Source organism: Lingula anatina, chromosome 2 (genome assembly GCF_051362555.1).
Source record: "Lingula anatina isolate TDL-2025a chromosome 2, LinAna3.0, whole genome shotgun sequence".
In the NCBI taxonomy this organism is placed as follows: domain Eukaryota; kingdom Metazoa; phylum Brachiopoda; class Lingulata; order Lingulida; family Lingulidae; genus Lingula; species Lingula anatina.
In genome coordinates, this window is record NC_141768.1 from 23036353 (window position 1) to 23055511 (window position 19159).

The following is a 19159-nucleotide window of genomic DNA, read 5'->3' on the forward strand; positions in this document are numbered from 1 at the left end:
TAGTATTTTTTGAAAACATTTACAATAAATGATATAATATGAATGACAAATCGAAAATAAAAACAATGTACATGTGCGAATGAATATAAAGTACCTGTGCACTACTTGCAGTAAGATGTGACATCGGTAGTTTTGTCCAGGATTTTACGCTATATGTTTTACTGACTTATTCATTAAAGGAACACAGTTAGCTGTTAACATCATAGAAAGTAGGACGTACAGACTCACATTGGTATAATATTTAACCACTTAGATCTGTCTGACTACACAGTTGACCAGAAGCGTTGTTCTAGAAATCAAAATGGAGGCCACAGCTAAACACGATTTCAAAGCGACAGCAGAGGATGAGCTCACATTTAAAAAGGGAAACTTGCTTAAGGTACGTTTCGTCATGATTTTAAGCACAAATTTTTGTTGTAAAAGAATATGAGATTTTCTTTTACTTTTAACTCCTATAAAATGTACCTTGCGCTAAAAGAGTCGCAACTTCCGGGCGGAAGTGCTGATTCAACTAGTAGATAAAAGTTTTTAAATCCCTGCTACAGCTAGCACTAACAGTGTATTATTGGGGGGTAAAAAATATTTTTGTTATAACTTTAGACATTGCTTTTAACTCACAATAGGTTAGACCCTAAAATAATGATAAGCCTTGAGACTGGATTCATAATTTTAAAAGAGAAAGGCGCTCATACAGCACACACTGTAAGCTTGGGGATTTCCTAAATCAACAGAAATAGGACAAGTGACCTAGCACTATTAAAATGGCGATATTCTTGAGCATGTAAGGTATATCATTACTATGGATTTATACAAATAATTGAAGACATAGAGATTAGGAAGAGCGAACATTTCAAATGAGAAATGTGGAATATCACTATGAACAGATAAAAGACGAACATACATTTGAATAGTACTTGCTTATTTTGAAAGTCGGTGACCACCAAACATGGATGTGGGAGATGGTATGAAAGAGTGATTTTTTGTAAGGTTTTGTTTTTCTGCCTGTTTGCAGGCCCTTGGCAATGAATAGACAAGTGGGAAGCCAAACCACAGTAGCATTAATTAACAGATAGAATTATTTATTTACTGCACCCTTGTTATACGAAAGACATATGGTATTTCAGAATGTTTGACTCACCTGGTTTAGTTGCCCTTTTTACTGCACTTCAGTCTAAATAGATTCAGATTTTGTTCTCTTGCCCACATTTGTTTTTGTGGTATAAAAGGTTTAACAAAGTCTGCTTTGAAATTATTTGAACTTCAGGAAATATGAATTCTTTGCTTACATCGAAATATAAACTGCGCCCATACAAAGAAACAAGTATGGTTTTGTAGAAGTATGATCAAAATTAAAAATCAAATCAATCTTTCATATTTGGCTGCTTTATTGTATCTTTTAGAACTGTCAGGTAGGAGGGTTATTGTTAATTTTTTTCAATGTAAGTTTTTGGAATCAATGTATCATAAAAATCTTTCATCACATTGTCTGTTGTTAAATGAAGTTATTGTTTTTATTTCAGATCTTAAGCATTGAAGAAGATCATAACTGGTACAAAGCAGAGATAGATGGAAAGGAAGGCTATATTCCCAGCAATTACATTGATATGAAAGAACATAAGTAAGTATCATTGTTCATAGACAACCAAAGTACCATTGAGCTGGGAACATGCTTGAATGAATTTTATTTCAATGAATATTGGAAAAAGAACTCTCCAAGTGAAAACTTAATCTAAACAATGGTGAATAGGCAAAATTAAAAACAAGTTATTTCTGACTTTCTTCAGTTGCATCTAGGTCATAGCATTTGATGAATGATTAATCTTACCATGAGCCTATCCTACTCACAGAGGATCATCTGGTCTTCAATGTGGTTATTACCTTTTTTAAGGCTATACTAAATCTCCTTCCCATATAGGTAAAAATGGAGAGAAAGTAAAAAAAAAATCATTTTCATGGAGACTTAACTACTCTTTCACCTGCTAGTAGTCTGTAACAAATTTATTGTCACCGACCCTGTGGGATTTGATGTGATCTATGGGAATGCATTTCTTGTCAGACACACCCTATGTATTTGTCATTAGGGAGGCTTTCATACATAGGTCCCCATCTATGTTATGTACAATGCAAGTCAAGCATGGCCTCAAACTTCAGTATTATTCACATAAATCCATTGTACTAGCTGGATCGATCCAAATCTGCAGGAGATTCTCGTTGAGTGCAATCGTTTAAATGAGCTTAAGTGTCTGACATACCTACTCCACTTAGCTACTCAAGGAAGAGTGTAAGACAATTTAAGACGATTACAATGAATGCATTTTAATGAGAATCCCCCCTCCCCAAGTTGGATTGATCCAGCTGTTTAAAGCTGAAAGTGCCCAACAGAGTGATTACACCCAACCCAGCAAGGATCCTCTGCTGCAGAGCCACCATTTGGGGGGAGGGGGGGGGGAGCAGGGTAATTACATAACAGCAGACAAGCTGATGGGGTGTATTCCCACAGGGTCTTAAATCTTGCATCCTGCTTTAGAAGCTTCTGATAGAGGATAAAGGCAAACCACTCAAATCAGTGATTCATTGTTATGGTCCCTGTAAAAGATTATGGTCAATTCGCTTACCCTGAAATTCAGGTTCACCATGTACCTGCTTCTTTATTTTCAAACCAGCATATGTATATTTATCAGATAAGTCAGATGCAGGCACTCATGTAATTGAAGTTTACGATGCCAGTTGCAGACTACCATCTAGTCATGCAGATTTTCCGGTTTCTTAGAATGGCATTTGACACAGTTTATGGGCCCATTTAACGTTTTCTGATTGGTGTGGTGAACTTCAATCTAATGATGCTGAAATTTCGATGTGGCAAGCAGACATGTATCTAAGAATTTAAAAATAGAGAGTGCTCATGTCGCTTCTGAAACTCAGGCAGTGATTGCTTTGATGAACATTTTGTTTTGTTTATTACATTGCATGGGTTTTTTATTTGTCATTGTTATATATATATATATATAAATGTATATTCCATATTTTCTTTTTGCCTTTATAATTATCGAACCGTGACATTTTATAAAACTGTAATGTTTTAACACTTATTTAGATAGGCTATGTTTAAATATAATCTGTTTGAGATTTTTCTGCCAAGCATATTATCCTTGAAAGTGTCCTTAAGGTTCAATCCCTCAAGTTAAAAGGTGGATATCAATAAAGCTAGCTTTAAATGAATTTTTTAAAAACTTTAAACTTTAAAAAGATTCCATTTTGACAATAATATTAAATTATGATATGGCAAAAGGAGAATACACAGTTTGTATTGGACAAGTGTATTTTCAACCAAACTTAAAGATGCATACAAAGTCAATTTTTTGTCACAAAAACCAACCAAACGCCAGCATATAGTTTCAAGAAGTATAACTAAGAGAATTACCAAAAGGCATTTGTTTAATTTTACTCGAAAATGATGTTTGGACGGATATTTCTGCTGGCATTCTAAGCTGTATGTCAATGGGGCAGGAAAGTAGGTCACGAAAGTAGGTTAAATTTACAACCAAAAATTTAAAGAAAGTAGCAGTCTAAAGGTCTTTTATGGCTGATCAAGTGATCTATTCAGTTTATCCCTTGGCATGTCGAATTTATTTGAGTCATATAAGAATCTAGTAGAAGTGGTTTACATGTGTTACTGGAAATCCATGCTCCACCGATGCTCGGTTTGTATGTACCTTTAAGAATCTACCCAAAATCTGGAGACTATCTAGATTCATACATAGCATTTTCTTTTTTTGGGTCATGTAACCAACAATACCAATTAGTCATTAAGCTGAGAAAAAAACATGCATTTGATTTAATTTTGAATATTAAACATATTTGATATATCTGTTTTTGATACTATGTTTGTGAACCGTCTTTTTAACCTTTAGCACACTGCATTTCCTTTCGAGTGATTTTCTCTGCCACTTCCCTTTTTCTTTCTGAGACAGCAAATATTATGAAAACATGACTATTTTTAGAGAGCCATAACCTTTGTGTTGTGCAAAGAATGCATTATTCTCTGCTAACATGTTTTGACTGATAAAAAATAAAAAGATTTTTAAATCTCAGTGTGTTGACTTACTTTTATTAGTGTCTGAAAGGTGCACTATACCCTGATCCACCAGACTGATATTACCTCTTGAAGCAGTTGCATTGTCTCTCATTTAGGTCAACAAAAAACTGATGTCACTCTAAGAAATTCATTATCTTGTTATGTCAAGTGAATAATGATGACACTTGAAAACGGATTTTTGACGATGTTTTGAAATGGAAACACAGGGGAATTGTGAAGTGCCATCTTGGCACCGTTTACAGGGCAACAGATTGCGCCTGCAGCTACAGGGGAGAATACCCAAAAGGTGGCATGACTCGTCTGCAGCGTGCTAAAGGTTAAGCAATGAACTGTAAGTTTTTAACTGGTTTAAAGCATTTGATTGTCTGAAGTATAGCTTGATAGAGGTTGTAACAGTGTGTCATTGGATTAGCAGGGAAGGTCTCAGACATGTTGAAACTTTTTTAATATAGCTGGACATGTGGATTGGCAGTGAAAAAAAAGTGCTGGGTCAAATTTTTTCATCATTTATAATATCACATTGAAATACTAGTGAAAATACTCATTTATATTCATACTCAGAAAATGTAAATGGCAGCTCTAAAATTTGTTGCTGGTTCTTTGGGTCGGCTGAACTAGGATTTTTTAACATTGACTTGGAAAATTTTGTTGATCATGACTGGTTAAGCTGACAGTTTCAGCATGTCTGTGTCTTTTAAAGAACTGTTTGCCCATAAATTAGTTTCAGAGGCTCATGTAGTAGTTGAAATGACTTGATGTATACATAGTAAGGCAAATTGTACAGGGTTGTTGTATCAGTTCATTTTCTAGTTTATTAAAGAAGAAATTTTACAATTTGAAATTGCAACAACAATTGAATTTATACTCTTTCATGACATTATGTAATGTACAGAGAAGTCTGCAAATTTTGAAAGACGAGACTTGTTCATACTTTTTGAATGAAGCACTGTAAATCCATAGATTGCAGGTGAAATGTGACAAGTTATTACATTAATTAATATTAATTAATGTGTGTGGCTTTTAGAATAATTAGTAATGGGTTGATGTATCTAGTGTTGGGTCATAGATTATTAACTCTTCAAATTTGAAGAAAGAAATGACATCAGTGAATAATTTGAATATTTGTATGGATTCAAATTAAGATCTTTGTTTTTCTTACAGTTGGTATGTAGGAAAAATGCCGCGTGTTGAAGCTGAAAAGATGTTACTCCGTAAAGATCAAGGATTTGAACAAGTGGATGGTGCTTTTCTTATAAGGCTCAGTGAAAGCTCACCAGGAGAATTCTCATTATCAGTCAAGTAAGCTCATGCAGAAATATGCCACTAGCACAAAAGATCTGAAACTGGTTTAAGACAATTTCACTTTGGTCTTGGATTTAACCTTTATTTTAAGGTAAAATAGGACAATAGTATATGAAATATGTTTGTGGTTATTTTCAGGAACTTCATAGACCTCTTTTTTTATAGTATTGTGAGAATTTACACTTGAGGGTCTCTTTTTAGCTACATGGGCTAAGGGTAATCAATGCATTTTCACAGGAGAAGCAGCAAATGTAAACTTTTCCTACTTATGGCCCCATAAAAGTTAGAGATATCTTGTAAGTTTCTGATATATTAGCATATTTGTGTGATCATTATTACTTTCTTCTACTTTTTTTAGGTGGGGAGATGGCGTGCAGCATTTCAAAGTATTGCGAGACGGCTGTGGCAAATATTTTCTGTGGATTCAAAAACACGATTCCCTGAATGAGCTGGTAAAATTCCACAGGACAACAACTGTCAGTAGATCAAGTACCATTTATCTCAAAGACATGATACATATAGGTAGAAATAAAGAAAGGGATGCGTCTAAGTCTGCAGTAAGTACCATGTCAATCATGTAAGAACCAATTTGAAGTGTAGGGCAAGGCATATACAGCCTTGAAAAGTGCTAGAGTATAGCCCAGGTGCCATAAATTTTGATTAATTGGAAAAAAACTTGTAAAGAGCTCATACTGCACCATTTTTCTTGAAAAGTACATGAATTTGATCAGAAAGCAATTTGTTCAAAGATTATTTCAAATTTTGTAGTTTTTATTTGGAATATAGACAGTCATTCACAGAAAGAAAAGATACTTTTGGAGTCCTCGAACAAAACTTGAATTGGAGCTCCAAAAGTCTTTGAAAGTCTCTGACTTTGTTCTTGATGTTGCTTTAAAAACCTTGTAGGATTTGCTTTACCTTTTAATTTTAACTGTAGAAGTGAGGGTCATGTTAGTTACTTTTTGTCCCTATATTAGAAAGTAGTGGTTATATTTCATGAAAACGTCTTGAGAACTCCACATGTTGTGCTATTGGACATTTGAAGATTTCTTTTTCCAGTTGTTCTAGGGTACTCTAATGTATTTTTTAATTAAACATATTAACAGATAAAGAATATTTCCCATGTCATTTTGACCCTAAAAAACTTGTATATATTGTTCTACTTTTCTTTTTGTTTCATAGAACGAAGAAGAGTTAGTCGAAGCTCTGTATGACTTCACTCCTGAGGAGCCAGAGGAGTTAAAATTTTCTAAAGGGGACATCATCAAAGTGCATTCTAAAGTGGATTGCAACTGGTGGAAAGGAGAATGTAATGGACAATCTGGACTCTTTCCTGCAACTTATGTGAATGCCTTAAAGAAACAAGCTAACAGACATTAAGAAATATAACCAAGCTGTACTTTTGTAGGGATTGGGCAATATAAGGAACTGCTTGTGTTGCCAGTTCTCAGAACAAATAAATGTGTTTAAAAGACCTAAGTTTAAGGCATTAAGTGCAGTTTCCCATCGTATTTAATTTCATGTAATTTTGCAATTTTAGTACAACTGGGGAATGATACCCTATTGATTTGAGGAAGGAAGAAGTAGGTTCCTTACAGTGCTCATTTTCCCTGTTATTCAGTCTTATGTTAGACATGAACTTTAAAAATAGAAGTACAAACTTTAATAGAAAAAAGTTTTAAAAATAACTGCGGATTAAAACTGTTCCTACTTGACCATTCTAGTGTATTTCAAATCTGGTAAGAGATTAAACAAGCTTATTGCCGATTCATTTTTATACCAGTTAATGAGGTCTATATTTTGTAGTGAACTACTCGACAAATAGCAAAGAAATTTTGTTTTGCATTGCCCTTTCCTCTATGGTGAATACTTTGTTAACCCATGATTTGAAATACATAGTTTAGTTACGTTAGTAGTTGATCAATTTATAAAAAGGAAGTGGATCTTCCATTGATTACTTATTTTTGTTTTTTTTTTTTTTTTCTTCTTACAATTATTATTATTATTATTTTTATTTATTTTTTGCTACAACGGCTCATCTTTAAACCTGCTGAAGAAAAGTAATTTGAATTGTAAGACAGTACTTCTGACAGCCTCAAAGAATCTTTTTCTTCTTTGGGCAAAATCTAACATTTTGATGTGAAGGGGGAGGTAGAGAGGTAGAGCCACAAGATTTGTAAAATTGCATCACAGAATGGAAAATGCTTTGTCAGTTATGATAAATCGGATTACCATGAAGTGTGTCAGAATTTATTTCAGCATTATTTATTATTTCATTATTTATATTCATGGTGTGGGATTTTAGAAGTGGCTTTGTAAGTTCACATTTCGGATCAATTTTTTCTCCAGAAAATGTGTATAGAAAAAAAAACTAGACAGTGCTTGTACTTACAAGAGCCTTATGGTAAAATGAAAGAGTAGATTGTCTTTGTAATATGTGCTTTCACAGCGAAGTACCAATTTTGCAGGCATTTTATTTTGGTAAAATATTATAGATTAGCAGATGAAATGTATTAATTGCTTTATACACGTTTGCAGACTATTGGTGATGATCTGCATTAACTTACTAATATATTTCAATATTTATATATAGAATTTTTGTAGCTTTTATCTGCTTTAAACAAGATTTCCCTCTACTGTTGTAAAATAGGTATTGTTGTGAATACCAAGTTGGTAGTATTATGTTCTCAAATGAAATGAGGTGAGGCCATGGAGTTCATTGGTTCTGTAGAGGGTCATAGGAAGAGAAGATCTGGGCTTTGGCTTTTGTTATTGGGGAGGTACTGGTCTTAAATTTACACAGTGTTTAGTACTGTATCAGAGATAATCCCAGGGCACATTTTCATGTGAGAAGCTTGTTCTCACTTAGCATAGACAATGCCTTGGAGCTATTGAATGTAGTGTATGTTGCTTAGGTGGGCCTTTCCTCTCCCCTTGACAAATCAGGACAATTCACAGATTTATTTGACCTGTACTTGTATACAATTAAGCTTAATGATCACATTGCATGGCATTCTACACTAGTAAATCTTATCAAAAAATATCAATTAAGCTGCTTTGTTTGATTTGGTACAGCCCCCTTCACACTAGACAGCATCTTTTGTGCCTATCTTCTACAATAAAAAATGTGACCATGACACTCAATGGTCGCCAAAGTGTAAATACTTCTGCGTCTCTTGTGCGCCCTCTGTGCAACCTACAGCGCTCATTGCGATTTGAGCATCCTCATTGCATTCTCTGTACCTTCATCGGTGGTTAGTGGAGACCATTCTAAATCTTTCTGCCTCCTGCTAGATTGTTTTGAATATGCTCAAAACTTTGCGTTGACCAGTTTTCTCAGTGATGCTTAAACACACTACATCTGATCACCGTGCATTTTTTGAGCGTCCAACAGCGACCTGGCAAGTTTCATGATCGCACAAAGGATGCAGAAAGGAGGCCGTCTAGTGTAAAGGAGGTTTACCAGAGAAATATACATAATACAGTGTGTAGATTTGTTTGTGTGTCCAAGTTAATATCATGATTAAATACTAGTTGAACATTACTTTAAGAGATCATGCATATAGTAAGCAGGCTTGGCAAAATTTTTCTATTATTGCTTTTATATGAAGTGTGAAATTAAGAAGAATTTAATGAAAGAGCTGCAATGCTGTACTGCTTGCCTTTCAGCCTGCAGATTTCAACTACAACACATTTGTATATATTATTTTCAGAAAAAATAGCTTGTTGAGTCTCTCTTATTATAATAAAAGTATTAAACATACAAACTGAACATTACTTAGTATTTTGTTGATATCTCAAAATATTGTGGGTGAATGTTAATCTTTTAATTTCAAATCGGTTTGGAGGCTTAGCACAAGGTGAAAAAATTATGTTAGCATGAGCCTATCTTTTATGCAGAGGATCGACTGGCCAAAAAGGTTATCACTTGCGTAAGTGGTAATATTAAAATAACTTTAATTACTTCCCCTCCCTGGTAGGAAAAAAATTGTGACAGTGAGAGGTAAACATATATCAAGACTTGTACCGTATAATCCAATCATTTACTTAGAAAACTTGTCTTAAAAGAAACTAAACTTTGTGTTCTGTGTTAAAAATTGTCAAAAAAAAAAAAAAAAAGTGGATTTGCTGATAATGTGATAAACTAACAAGCTATCATAGGAGGATATAACTGTAATCTTTGTATTCTGTAGCCACTATTTTTCAAATACTTAGTCTATGCCTTATTTTCAGTTCCTTCAGGTATGAGCACTGAGGAACAAATGATATACAACAAACCATAAATTGTTCTGAATTTTTTTATTTGGTCAGGGAAAATTGCCACAAACACAAATGCCTTCATGCGTGTATGGAAATAACAACCATGTCACATACACATACATGGGCGAAAGTTTTCAGGATTATGCTCCAGTTAAGGATTTTCATTCTTCAATTCGATCATTTTTCATAAGGTCAAAATGCAATGAGAAATTGCAAGCAACGTTTTCAGGATTTTTGTTTTTTACAAATCTGTCATGCACATGTCTCGCACAAAAATGATGCTAGATGTTCATAGAGACCAGGCAATCAGAAGTGAGTTCATTGTTAAGCAGGAAAAGGCAGTTGTCTTGTTGCTGTTGGTTGACGGGTCAAATGATTGCTAGTAAGCTGGTCATGAAAAAGAAAGTTTACAAAGGGCTTCTGCCATGTTTGTTTGGCTCAGTGCTCCAGAAAAATTGAGAATTCGTCAGTTTATGGGAGGACAAGTTGTGGCTGCTTCATATATGGCAGTGCATCAGCTCACAATGTTTGAGACGAAGACTGCTGCACTTAAACATTTTCTTTTTTTACCTGATCTTGGTTTATGTGACTTTTTACTTTATACCTGGGGGCCAAAGATAGGACCTGTATTATAAGCCTTCAGGACATCAAGAGATAAAGAGCATCCCAGAAGAATCCACTAAGCAGTTCATAAGAGCATGACAGTGTACAAAAAAGTGCACTTGACTTGATGACTTTGAAGGAGAACCATGTTGTGTTGCTTGGAATGTAGATGAATTGTTTGTGACACCAATTCCATTTCTTTTCAGTCAGACCTCATATATTTTTGTGTATAAGCGTGTATATCATGAAGGAAGCATAATTATTCTCTTCAGTATCATTGCAAAGAATTTTATCTTTTTCTTTTACAGTTGGTATGTTGGAAAAATGACACGCAGTGGGGCTGAAAAATTTTTACTCAAAAAAGAACAAGGATTTAAACAACCAGATGGTGCTTTTCTGGTAAGAGACAGTGAAAGCACACCAGGAGATTTTTCATTATCAGTCAAGTAAGTGGACTCATGTAAAAATTTGCCATTTGCTCAAAGTTATTATTAGTATTATTTTGGGGGGCTTACAGTATCTGACACTGTTGCAAGAGAATATGAAGTATTAGATCTTTTAACGTACCAGTTCTAGTGAAGACCTGCCTCTGTCAGTGTTGCAAAAAGATGCACACATTACTTCTTTTACTATAGACTTGTAATCCGACCCAGTGTAAATTTTGAAAATGGAACTTATTAAGCCATTTTATGTCCATATAGCATGCTTCTCTGCTTGATTATGTATGTATGGCAGAAAATATTTAAATTAAGTACAAAAACAGAAAACCTATTGTTTAAAAGCTTAGCTTCGTCAACCAATGTATTCACCACAACTCTCTTATTGAAAATCTCACTTGTACTCCTCTATTTTTTTGGCCATGAATCATTAAACATGGGAGAGATGTACGGGTAATCCAAATGTAACCTTGAATTTCTTCTTTGACCCAGTTTTCACCAAAAAAAAAAAAAAAAACTTTTTCAACTTTCTACTTCTCAGGTTATGCATCTGTAAGACTAAAGGTGACCTACGGCCAACAATACTTAAGTTGAACTTGAATTGGAAATATTGTCAAATCTAAATGTGATTTTGAATTTGATATGTATCTAGAAAATGTACATACTGATTTCCAGAAATGTAGACGCCCATTGGATTAAAATCCAGGTCTTTCTGTATAATTATTCTTATTATCATTTTAAAAGTTGTGCAGATTTTGAGAATTTGAGCCATCAGCCTTGGGCATTTACATGTATTGCACCATTATTATTATTATTATTTTATCCAAAACAGGGTTTAGATAGTGTTTTGAAATATATCTCTTTAAATGAAGTGTTACCGTATTTGACTGATCATTCTCTTCCTCTGGTTTTTTCAGATGGGGTGATGCTGTACAGCATTTCAAAGTATTACGAGATGGCAGTGGCAAATATTTTCTATGGGTTGTAAAATTTGATTCCTTGAATCAGCTTGTGAATTACCACAGGAATAATTCAGTCAGTAGAACAGAAAAAATTCAGCTCAAAGACATGCTGTCCACAGTAAGTACCATGTTTTTTCTTTTTTTTTTTTTCTATTTATTTATTAAATCATATTGCAATAATTCTCTTATGTTTAAACTTTGGGGTCATTTTCACCTTGCTGTGGATGTGGGGACCATTTTTAAGTGACTGTGTCACTATATTAGAAACTTAGTAGAAGGTTATTATTAATGAAAATGTGTTGAGGACCTTGAAATATGTGCTTGTGGAAAGCTGAAGATTATACTGTAGATTTGTTCTTCATTGTCAGAAATGTATGAAACAAAATTAATATTTGAGACAGTAAACACGCTGAATCATCCAGTAGACATGAGCAGTGGTAACCCAACAATCCAGTGTACTGGTCTACAACAGGGAAATGAGTGTCGGTGACCTGGATGGACAGGTCACATGATAGGTCAAACAAGAAGAGAAGCTGCCACTGAACAGTAGAGGAGGAATGAGATTTAGACCTCATTCCCACAGATATTAGATCGATCTATCCCTGTGGGGAGTCTCACTAGATTACTGTCAGCTTAGCCAGCTTAAGCGTCTGTCCTGTCTAATCAAAGCTGTAAGGGGGTAATTAACTACCGTGCGTGCTCAGCTGACATCAATTAACCCCCAGCGAGTTAGGTCGTTTTAGATGGATTGATCTAAATCTATGGGAATGCACTCTAAATCTTTTCCCCAGTTGGGACAGTGCACTGATGCAGATACCAAGTATCCAGGCCTGTCTCATGACCAGCCCATTGAGTGACTGACACTCATTTCACTTGGAAATTGTGCAACATTGCATTTTTACTTTTGGGTCTAGTATTTAATTTTTCCACATTTGTGAAAATTAATACTTATTGGTAGAGACCCACTGTCCATTCGGTTGGACACTATTAACACCACTTGTTTATTTTTTAATCTTATTCACTTTTTCTCTTTTTTTTCTTGCAAAGGATACAGTAGTTGAAGCCCTGTATGACTTTACTCCTGAGGAGCCAGAGGAGTTAAAATTTTCTAAAGGGGACATCATCAAAGTACTTTCTAAAGAGGATGAGAACTGGTGGAAAGGGGAATGTAATGGAAAATTTGGACTATTTCCTGCAACTTATGTAGCTGCTCCAAAGAAATAATCATAACAAATGAACATGCTGTAAGTGTTGGAAGTGGACAAGATAAGGACCTGCTTGTGTTGCCTGTGCCTCAAACAAATAAAAAAAACCTTGAAAAAATGCAGTATTTTGTGCATTTTTCAATATTTGTATATTTGGGTATGCTTTTGTATTATCAAATACTTAAGACAGTCCCATGGTTTTTGTAATGATAATCAGTAGGGCATGAAGTCATTTTCATGATATTTATGTTGGTTTCTCAGTGAATCAGGGGAGAATGCTGATAAGTCCTCCCTTCCCTCACTCTTTTTATTTATTTATTGTATTTTTTCTGTATGTCAACAACAGCCCAAACTTTTTTTAATAAAACGAAACAAATACATGCTTGTTTTGGCCTTTGGGCGTCTTTTTTCCTCATGCAGAATTCACCCCTTTGTCCTAGAAAGGGAAGGGGAGCTCAAAGGGTTTATAATTATATCATGTCAAACAATAACAGAGAGTCAGAATTTTGTTGTGAGAAATTAAGAATGGAACGATTCCTGTTTGGGACTTCTGTCAGTTGTTGACATTATTTATACAAGGTTTAAGATCAAAAATCTTTTAGGCATTATTTCTAAATAATTCAGTTGGTTTGGGGATACAGAACTAACAACATACCTATAATTTGGTTGTCCTTTTTTTCCTCCAAATAAACCTGAGACGGGGAAAAAATTTTAACATACAGGAATGTTTTTCACATTAGGAAAAAAATTGAGGATCAACATATTGCCTTTTGGTAGATTGAAAGAGTGTAAATAGCTGTTGTGATTTGCTTTCACATAAAAATACCTATTTTGCAGGCATTATATTTTGGTAAAGTTTTGCTCTGTATGCAAAGAGAATATCTTTATGGCTCTGTACACAAATTTGCAGTCTTATAATGTTGATCTGCAGTAACTTACTGTTATATTACAATATTCATATATTGAATAGCCTTTAGTAGCTTTTTTCTCCTTTAAGAAAAAAATCACTACTACTCTTAGAAAAAGATATTGCACTATTTTTGTTGCAGCTACTAAGATAAAAGTTGCAAGTATTATATTGTAACACTAAATGAAATAAATGGTGCAATGCCATCGAGTCCATTGGCTCAAAAGAGGGGCACAGGAAGAGAATATCTAGATGTCAACTTTTGTTATTGTTAACATGGACAGACCTGTGCATTGGGGAGGTACCCTGCTTTATTTGATTTACAGAGTTTAAATATCAAAACTGTCAATGATAGTCTCAGTTCAGGCATGTGTTCATCTCTGGGATATATGTTTTCACTTTTTGGTAGATAGTGCTTTTGATGCTCTTAAATATAATTTTTCTTTCCACAAATCGTAATAATTAACAGATTTATTTTGACCTGTATTGGAGTGCAATCAAGCTAAATGATTACATTGCTGGGCATTGGATTATTTTGGTTATGCTCTCAAGAGCTCCCAATGTATACATATATATATATATATAGAGAGAGAGAGAGAGAGAGGTTTTTCGCTACACTCCTTTTGCATGCTTGCTATGACCAACCAAACCTGTGCACTGCTGCGTTTTACTGATATAAATAGGATGACAAGTGCCTGATGTATGCTATATTATAGCAGTCATTTAATACATAAGAAAGCTGCTTGACTGCTATTTTTCATTTGGTGTTGGAGAGATGCATTCAGTAAAATGCTGCATGTATTTGTTTATGTACCAAGGTAGCTTAAATTTGTCACGTCTGTTTGCTGAATACCAGTTAAACACTGCTTTCTTATTATTTTTTTAAACCAGATAAACATTGTTAGTAGGCTTGGCAATAGTCATCTATACTTGCCTTTTATACATTTCATGAATTCAATGGAAGAGCTATAATGCTGTACTAGCAAGCTTTCAGCCTAAAGATTTCATTACATCATTAGTGTATTATTTTCAATAAGACAAGCTTATAGAGTCTACTTTATAATAAGATTATTAAAAAAAACTATAGAACTAACATTGATTTTGTTATTTTTTAGACTGGGCCTACAACTTAGTATGGTCACCTGCGGGTGAGGTCACCTCTGGGCTGCATTCCACCCAGAGCTGGGATAATTGACAAATTATCCCAACTTTGAGATGAATATAGTCAAGAGGTGACAGAAACAAAGTCTATTACTGTTTTGTTACATGATCATGAATTTTGAAAACGATACATTGCAAGCATTAAAACATAAAGCAACAGACCCACCACAGTGCAATATCACACATGAGAATGAAAATATGAAACTAGTCGACCAGTTTCAGTACCTTGGGTTCATAAACATTTGCAAATCTGTCCATTTCATCAGTCTGTTATGCAAATGGGTCCCAGAAGATAGAATTGGAAAGTCAAGTGCTCTTCTACAGCACATGACACGAGGGAGCTAAACAAACAATGTGTAAACACGAACTGAAACAGTCCCATACGCTCTGCCTTATAAAATTAGTTTGACATGCCTCAAAAGTTTTTATGGGGCTTTAAAATCAATACTTTATTAATTCTCAAGCTATACAGTTAAAGAGAGGTATGTACATATATCTTTTGAGACATTTAAAAATAGAACAAGAATTTTTATATTACGGACTACAAGACAGATTCATAATGGAAATGTTTCAACAAATCTCGACCTATCTAATTCTTAGATTGTTCATCAATACTGAGTGGTAAGGGTTATTTTATTTATTTATTTTTTAATAAGTAAAAGCGTGTAAGAGAGATACTTACATTAAGTTTTGAAATGTTCAAAAGTGTGATGAGCTGACTGTCCCAAACTGATTTATATACACATTGGGAAGAAATGATAAAGTACCTCCCGATTCCCGATATAGCACAGTTGGGAGGTCAGTATAGTCTGATATTAACCTTGCCCTCAACCAATCAGTGAGTGTCAAATTCATGATCATGTAACAACATACAACTAATGACTGGGTGAGGTCATCTTGGCGATTTATTGACCTGAAGATGGGATAATTCACCAATGCCAAAAGCAAAATATCCTAATATCTACTGCATTTTATTCTATCAATCAGACACTCATATTTTTAGCATGTTAACTAAAAAACAAACAACTGATATGCTTTCAGACTAATGAATTCAATTAAGAACCCCAAATGTCACATTAAACTATAGAGATAGTGCAGATAACATGATATGGGGTTTCATGCACAACTTGGGACTAAAAAGTTCAATTTGAAGGCTTTCATGAGAATCAATGGAAAAACTTTGTTTCTGAAGTTTTCAAACACACAAAAAGCATTACGATTTATTTTAATTCCATGCTGGGGAGACTGACATTTTGAGCTTATTTTTTTCTGTAAAATTCTTTTTGCTTATTTCAACATTTTTTGGGAACTGTCCATTCTCCTTCAACATTCACAATACTGTTGCCAATGTTATGCTATAAAGTGTCAAATTAACACACAGAGGACACTTTCATGGACAGTAAAAGTTTCTATCATTTTGGAAAACTGATTCCTGTGGTGGTGCTCTTCCTTCATTTTTCTTGCAGTGGTAATTAGGCTGCATGATGCAGTATACTTATATACCTACAGATGTTATCACATTGAAACAGCCATCCATATCATTAATAACATCTCTGTCTGATATTAAACTAGCATCTCATTTTATATGAACTAAGAAGGAATTCATTTACCTCTGGTGAAGACAATATACAAAGAATAATGTATTTTCATCCTGGATTTGTGCGTTTCCTTTGATGTTTTCCTCTTATAATCTTTTCAGCCTTTCTCCTCTTGTCCCTTTCTTTTTTGAGTTTATGTTTATCTTGTAGATGGGTCATATTTTTATGCTTTGGTTTTCCAGCTTTCTTCAACTGCATTTTACCATGTTTTGTAATCTTCAATCTGGAAAGCAATAAAACACCATGCTGCAACAAAGTTTTAACCCATAACACGGGGGCAGTATTCCAGAAGTTACCTGAACTTATAGTGAAAAGAGCAGTGTACAGGTCCATTGTCAACTTTTGTTTTTCTGTTTTATTTGTTTTTCTTTTCTTTCTTTTTTGATGTATTGATCATTACCATGTGGCATATAATAAATGAAATTACTACCTCCTGCTAAAAAAAAAAAATCACATTTTTGGTAACTGAGGAAGCATGGAATACATAGAACAATTCAAAGCTAACTAAAAAAGTGCTTTCAATTTAGAAACTTGATTTATCAGTGGTTGAACTTGTTGTAATATACTTTCTGCTCTAATGCTCCTTTGATTGTGAATACGTTACAAACCTCACCTGGCTTTTACTTTACCCTTTCCGTGAACGGTTTCTTTATTGTCAGTGTTGACTTCAGCATCAGATTCATCCTGAAATACACAATATTATTTCAATGCTATCCTCATAAAGCATTTTCACTGAAGACATTTCTCATATTTTAAAAAAATTATTATACCTGCATGGAACATAACAGAAAGATATAAAAGAATATTGCAACATACCCTATTTACTCCAAGGAAGCCCCTGTTGTTCATAATCTCAGAGTTATCTATCTCTGTGACTATCACAGTATGTTGTGGAAGGTTGTATGTCTTCTGCTCCACAAGATGATCAACCTCAGGAACTGGCGTAAAGTTCTGCACATGAGCTTTCCTGAAATCTCTCGCCTGGAATGTAAACAGATGAATGGATAGTTTCACCTCTTTGGTTTTAAAAGTGATAAAAAGTGGATATAAATACTAGTATACACAGCTTTTGAGAAAAAATTTTTGAACCCAACATAATGGCCTGTGACACTCAACAATTTCAAGGATAAATGCAGGTAATCAGAATACAAACAAATACTTATTGTGTCCTATTACGAACACCACTTATTGACTAAACTTTCCTTACCTCTTGTTTAATTCTCCTTTTCTCTTCTTTCAAATGCCTTTCCATTTTCTCCTTTGCCTTTTGTCTGCGTTCATTTTTTCTCTTCCTAAACCCAGTTAGGTACTCTCTGCAGATTATGAAAAGTGGAACAAGATGGGCAGACATATTGTAAGATTCCCTGAGCTAAGGTGGAAAGGTACATTAACTTGTTTGTAAGTATTTAAATTATCCACTGTCCAAAATGTGCAACTTCCCCAAACTAAAAATGCAAGGAAAGCATACAATTGTTTACTCACCTTAAACAGTTTGCAATCAGAAGAAAGACTAATTTTAAGCATTTTTTGTATTCCTGAATTTTATACCAGTGGGGTGTTGGTCATTGAAAACTAGATACCTGTAACTGTTGATGATCTCATAAATGCACCTTAATGCCATTCCTCATCCCCAAACCTCATGTACAGTCTCTTTCAATCATGAAAATGTACATGCTATTTTCTCAACAGGGGGAGTGGAAACTTGAGGCTCTATATGTGGTGTCACTAACAAATGGCAGAAGTGGAGCAAAGCGTTTAATAAAAATACTGAAGCGTTATCAAAAAAGTTTGAATATTAATAGCCTCGAGAGTTTCCAACACAGGGTATAATGAGGCCTTACCTGCGCATTAACTTATTTTGTAATACCAAAAACGGAGATGGGTAAATTATAAATATCTGCACTGAGGTCTTGAAAACATGGCCATGTTTGTAGTAGATCTATCAGGGCTCGATCGAAATTTAGAATTATGGTACACTACGATATACAAGTGTGGTATTTTCAAATCGTTTTGCGTGCTTCCCTTTAGATTCGCCAACCAGTCAGGGTGGCAACCAATCGTGTACAGCTGTAGCGAGTAACTACCGTATTTGGAAGTTTCTTTAAATTAAAATTCAGTTTGAACTTACTTTCGGGCTTTTTCGTCAAATATTAGATGCACTTTTGTCTCTCGATTTTTGGGACCACGTTTTCGTTTTTTAACAGGACCCATACTGCTTATATTCAGGTTTCTCTTTAAAGATACATTTTGTCACTGGAACACACACACGTTTCTGTTCAGTCGCTAATTCGGGTCTCCCCTTACGAAAGAGTGTTTCCTTCAAGTGGAACGACGATAATGCGGAAGTAGCGTACAGTGAAAACTAGCAGAACATTTTTATTAGGAAAAAGTGAAAATTAAGATACTACGATTGACTAAAAATGAAATATTTCAAAAGTTCTTTCTGTGTTTTTTATATTTGACAGAATATAAACACACTATGCTGCAAACGTTTTAAACTGTCAGTACAGAAATTATAATTATTAAAAAAATTTCTTGTAATTTTAAATTTTTTCCAAAAAATTTTTTTTCAAAGTCATGCTTAGATAGCAAGTACCAAGTAGACCATGTGGGAGGGGGGTAATATTT

General features: G+C 34.3%; 2 protein-coding genes across 2 annotated transcripts; one reads left to right on the forward strand and one right to left on the reverse strand.

Moving 5' to 3' along the window:
• The first annotated feature begins 72 nt into the window (after positions 1-72).
• Positions 73-14865, forward strand: LOC106164896 (growth factor receptor-bound protein 2). The gene is made up of 8 exons (XM_087003159.1): positions 73-379; positions 1521-1618; positions 5258-5395; positions 5757-5955; positions 6581-6777; positions 10570-10707; positions 11616-11778; positions 12708-14865. Exons 1-8 carry the CDS (start codon positions 302-304, stop codon positions 12882-12884), a joined length of 1188 nt encoding a protein of 395 aa, XP_086859285.1. The 5' UTR covers positions 73-301; the 3' UTR covers positions 12885-14865.
• A 1020-nt stretch (positions 14866-15885) lies between these two features.
• On the reverse strand, positions 15886-18848 carry LOC106164898 (nucleolar protein 12). Its single transcript, XM_013542940.2, has 5 exons — positions 18660-18848; positions 17739-17844; positions 17348-17512; positions 17145-17215; positions 15886-16754 (listed from the first exon to the last, which is right to left on the reverse strand). Exons 1-5 carry the CDS (start codon positions 18740-18742, stop codon positions 16580-16582), a joined length of 600 nt encoding a protein of 199 aa, XP_013398394.1. The 5' UTR covers positions 18743-18848; the 3' UTR covers positions 15886-16579.
• Positions 18849-19159: the final 311 nt, after the last annotated feature.

What these genes read in the sequence shown, in the direction of transcription:
- LOC106164896 (XM_087003159.1), top strand. Translation starts at nt 302, where the DNA reads ATGGAGGCCACAGCTAAACACGATTTCAAAGCGACAGCAGAGGATGAG. An exon ending in ATTGATATGAAAGAACATAA is followed by an intron (nt 1,619 to 5,257) that starts GTAAGTATCATT and finishes TTTTTCTTACAG; the next exon opens with TTGGTATGTAGGAAAAATGC. An exon ending in TCAAAGACATGCTGTCCACA is followed by an intron (nt 11,779 to 12,707) that starts GTAAGTACCATG and finishes TTTCTTGCAAAG; the next exon opens with GATACAGTAGTTGAAGCCCT.
- LOC106164898 (XM_013542940.2), bottom strand. Translation starts at nt 18,742, where the DNA reads ATGGGTCCTGTTAAAAAACGAAAACGTGGTCCCAAAAATCGAGAGACA. An exon ending in TTTGACGAAAAAGCCCGAAA is followed by an intron (nt 17,845 to 18,659) that starts GTAAGTTCAAAC and finishes CATAATCTGCAG; the next exon opens with AGAGTACCTAACTGGGTTTA. An exon ending in AAAGGAGAATTAAACAAGAG is followed by an intron (nt 17,513 to 17,738) that starts GTAAGGAAAGTT and finishes TTTACATTCCAG; the next exon opens with GCGAGAGATTTCAGGAAAGC.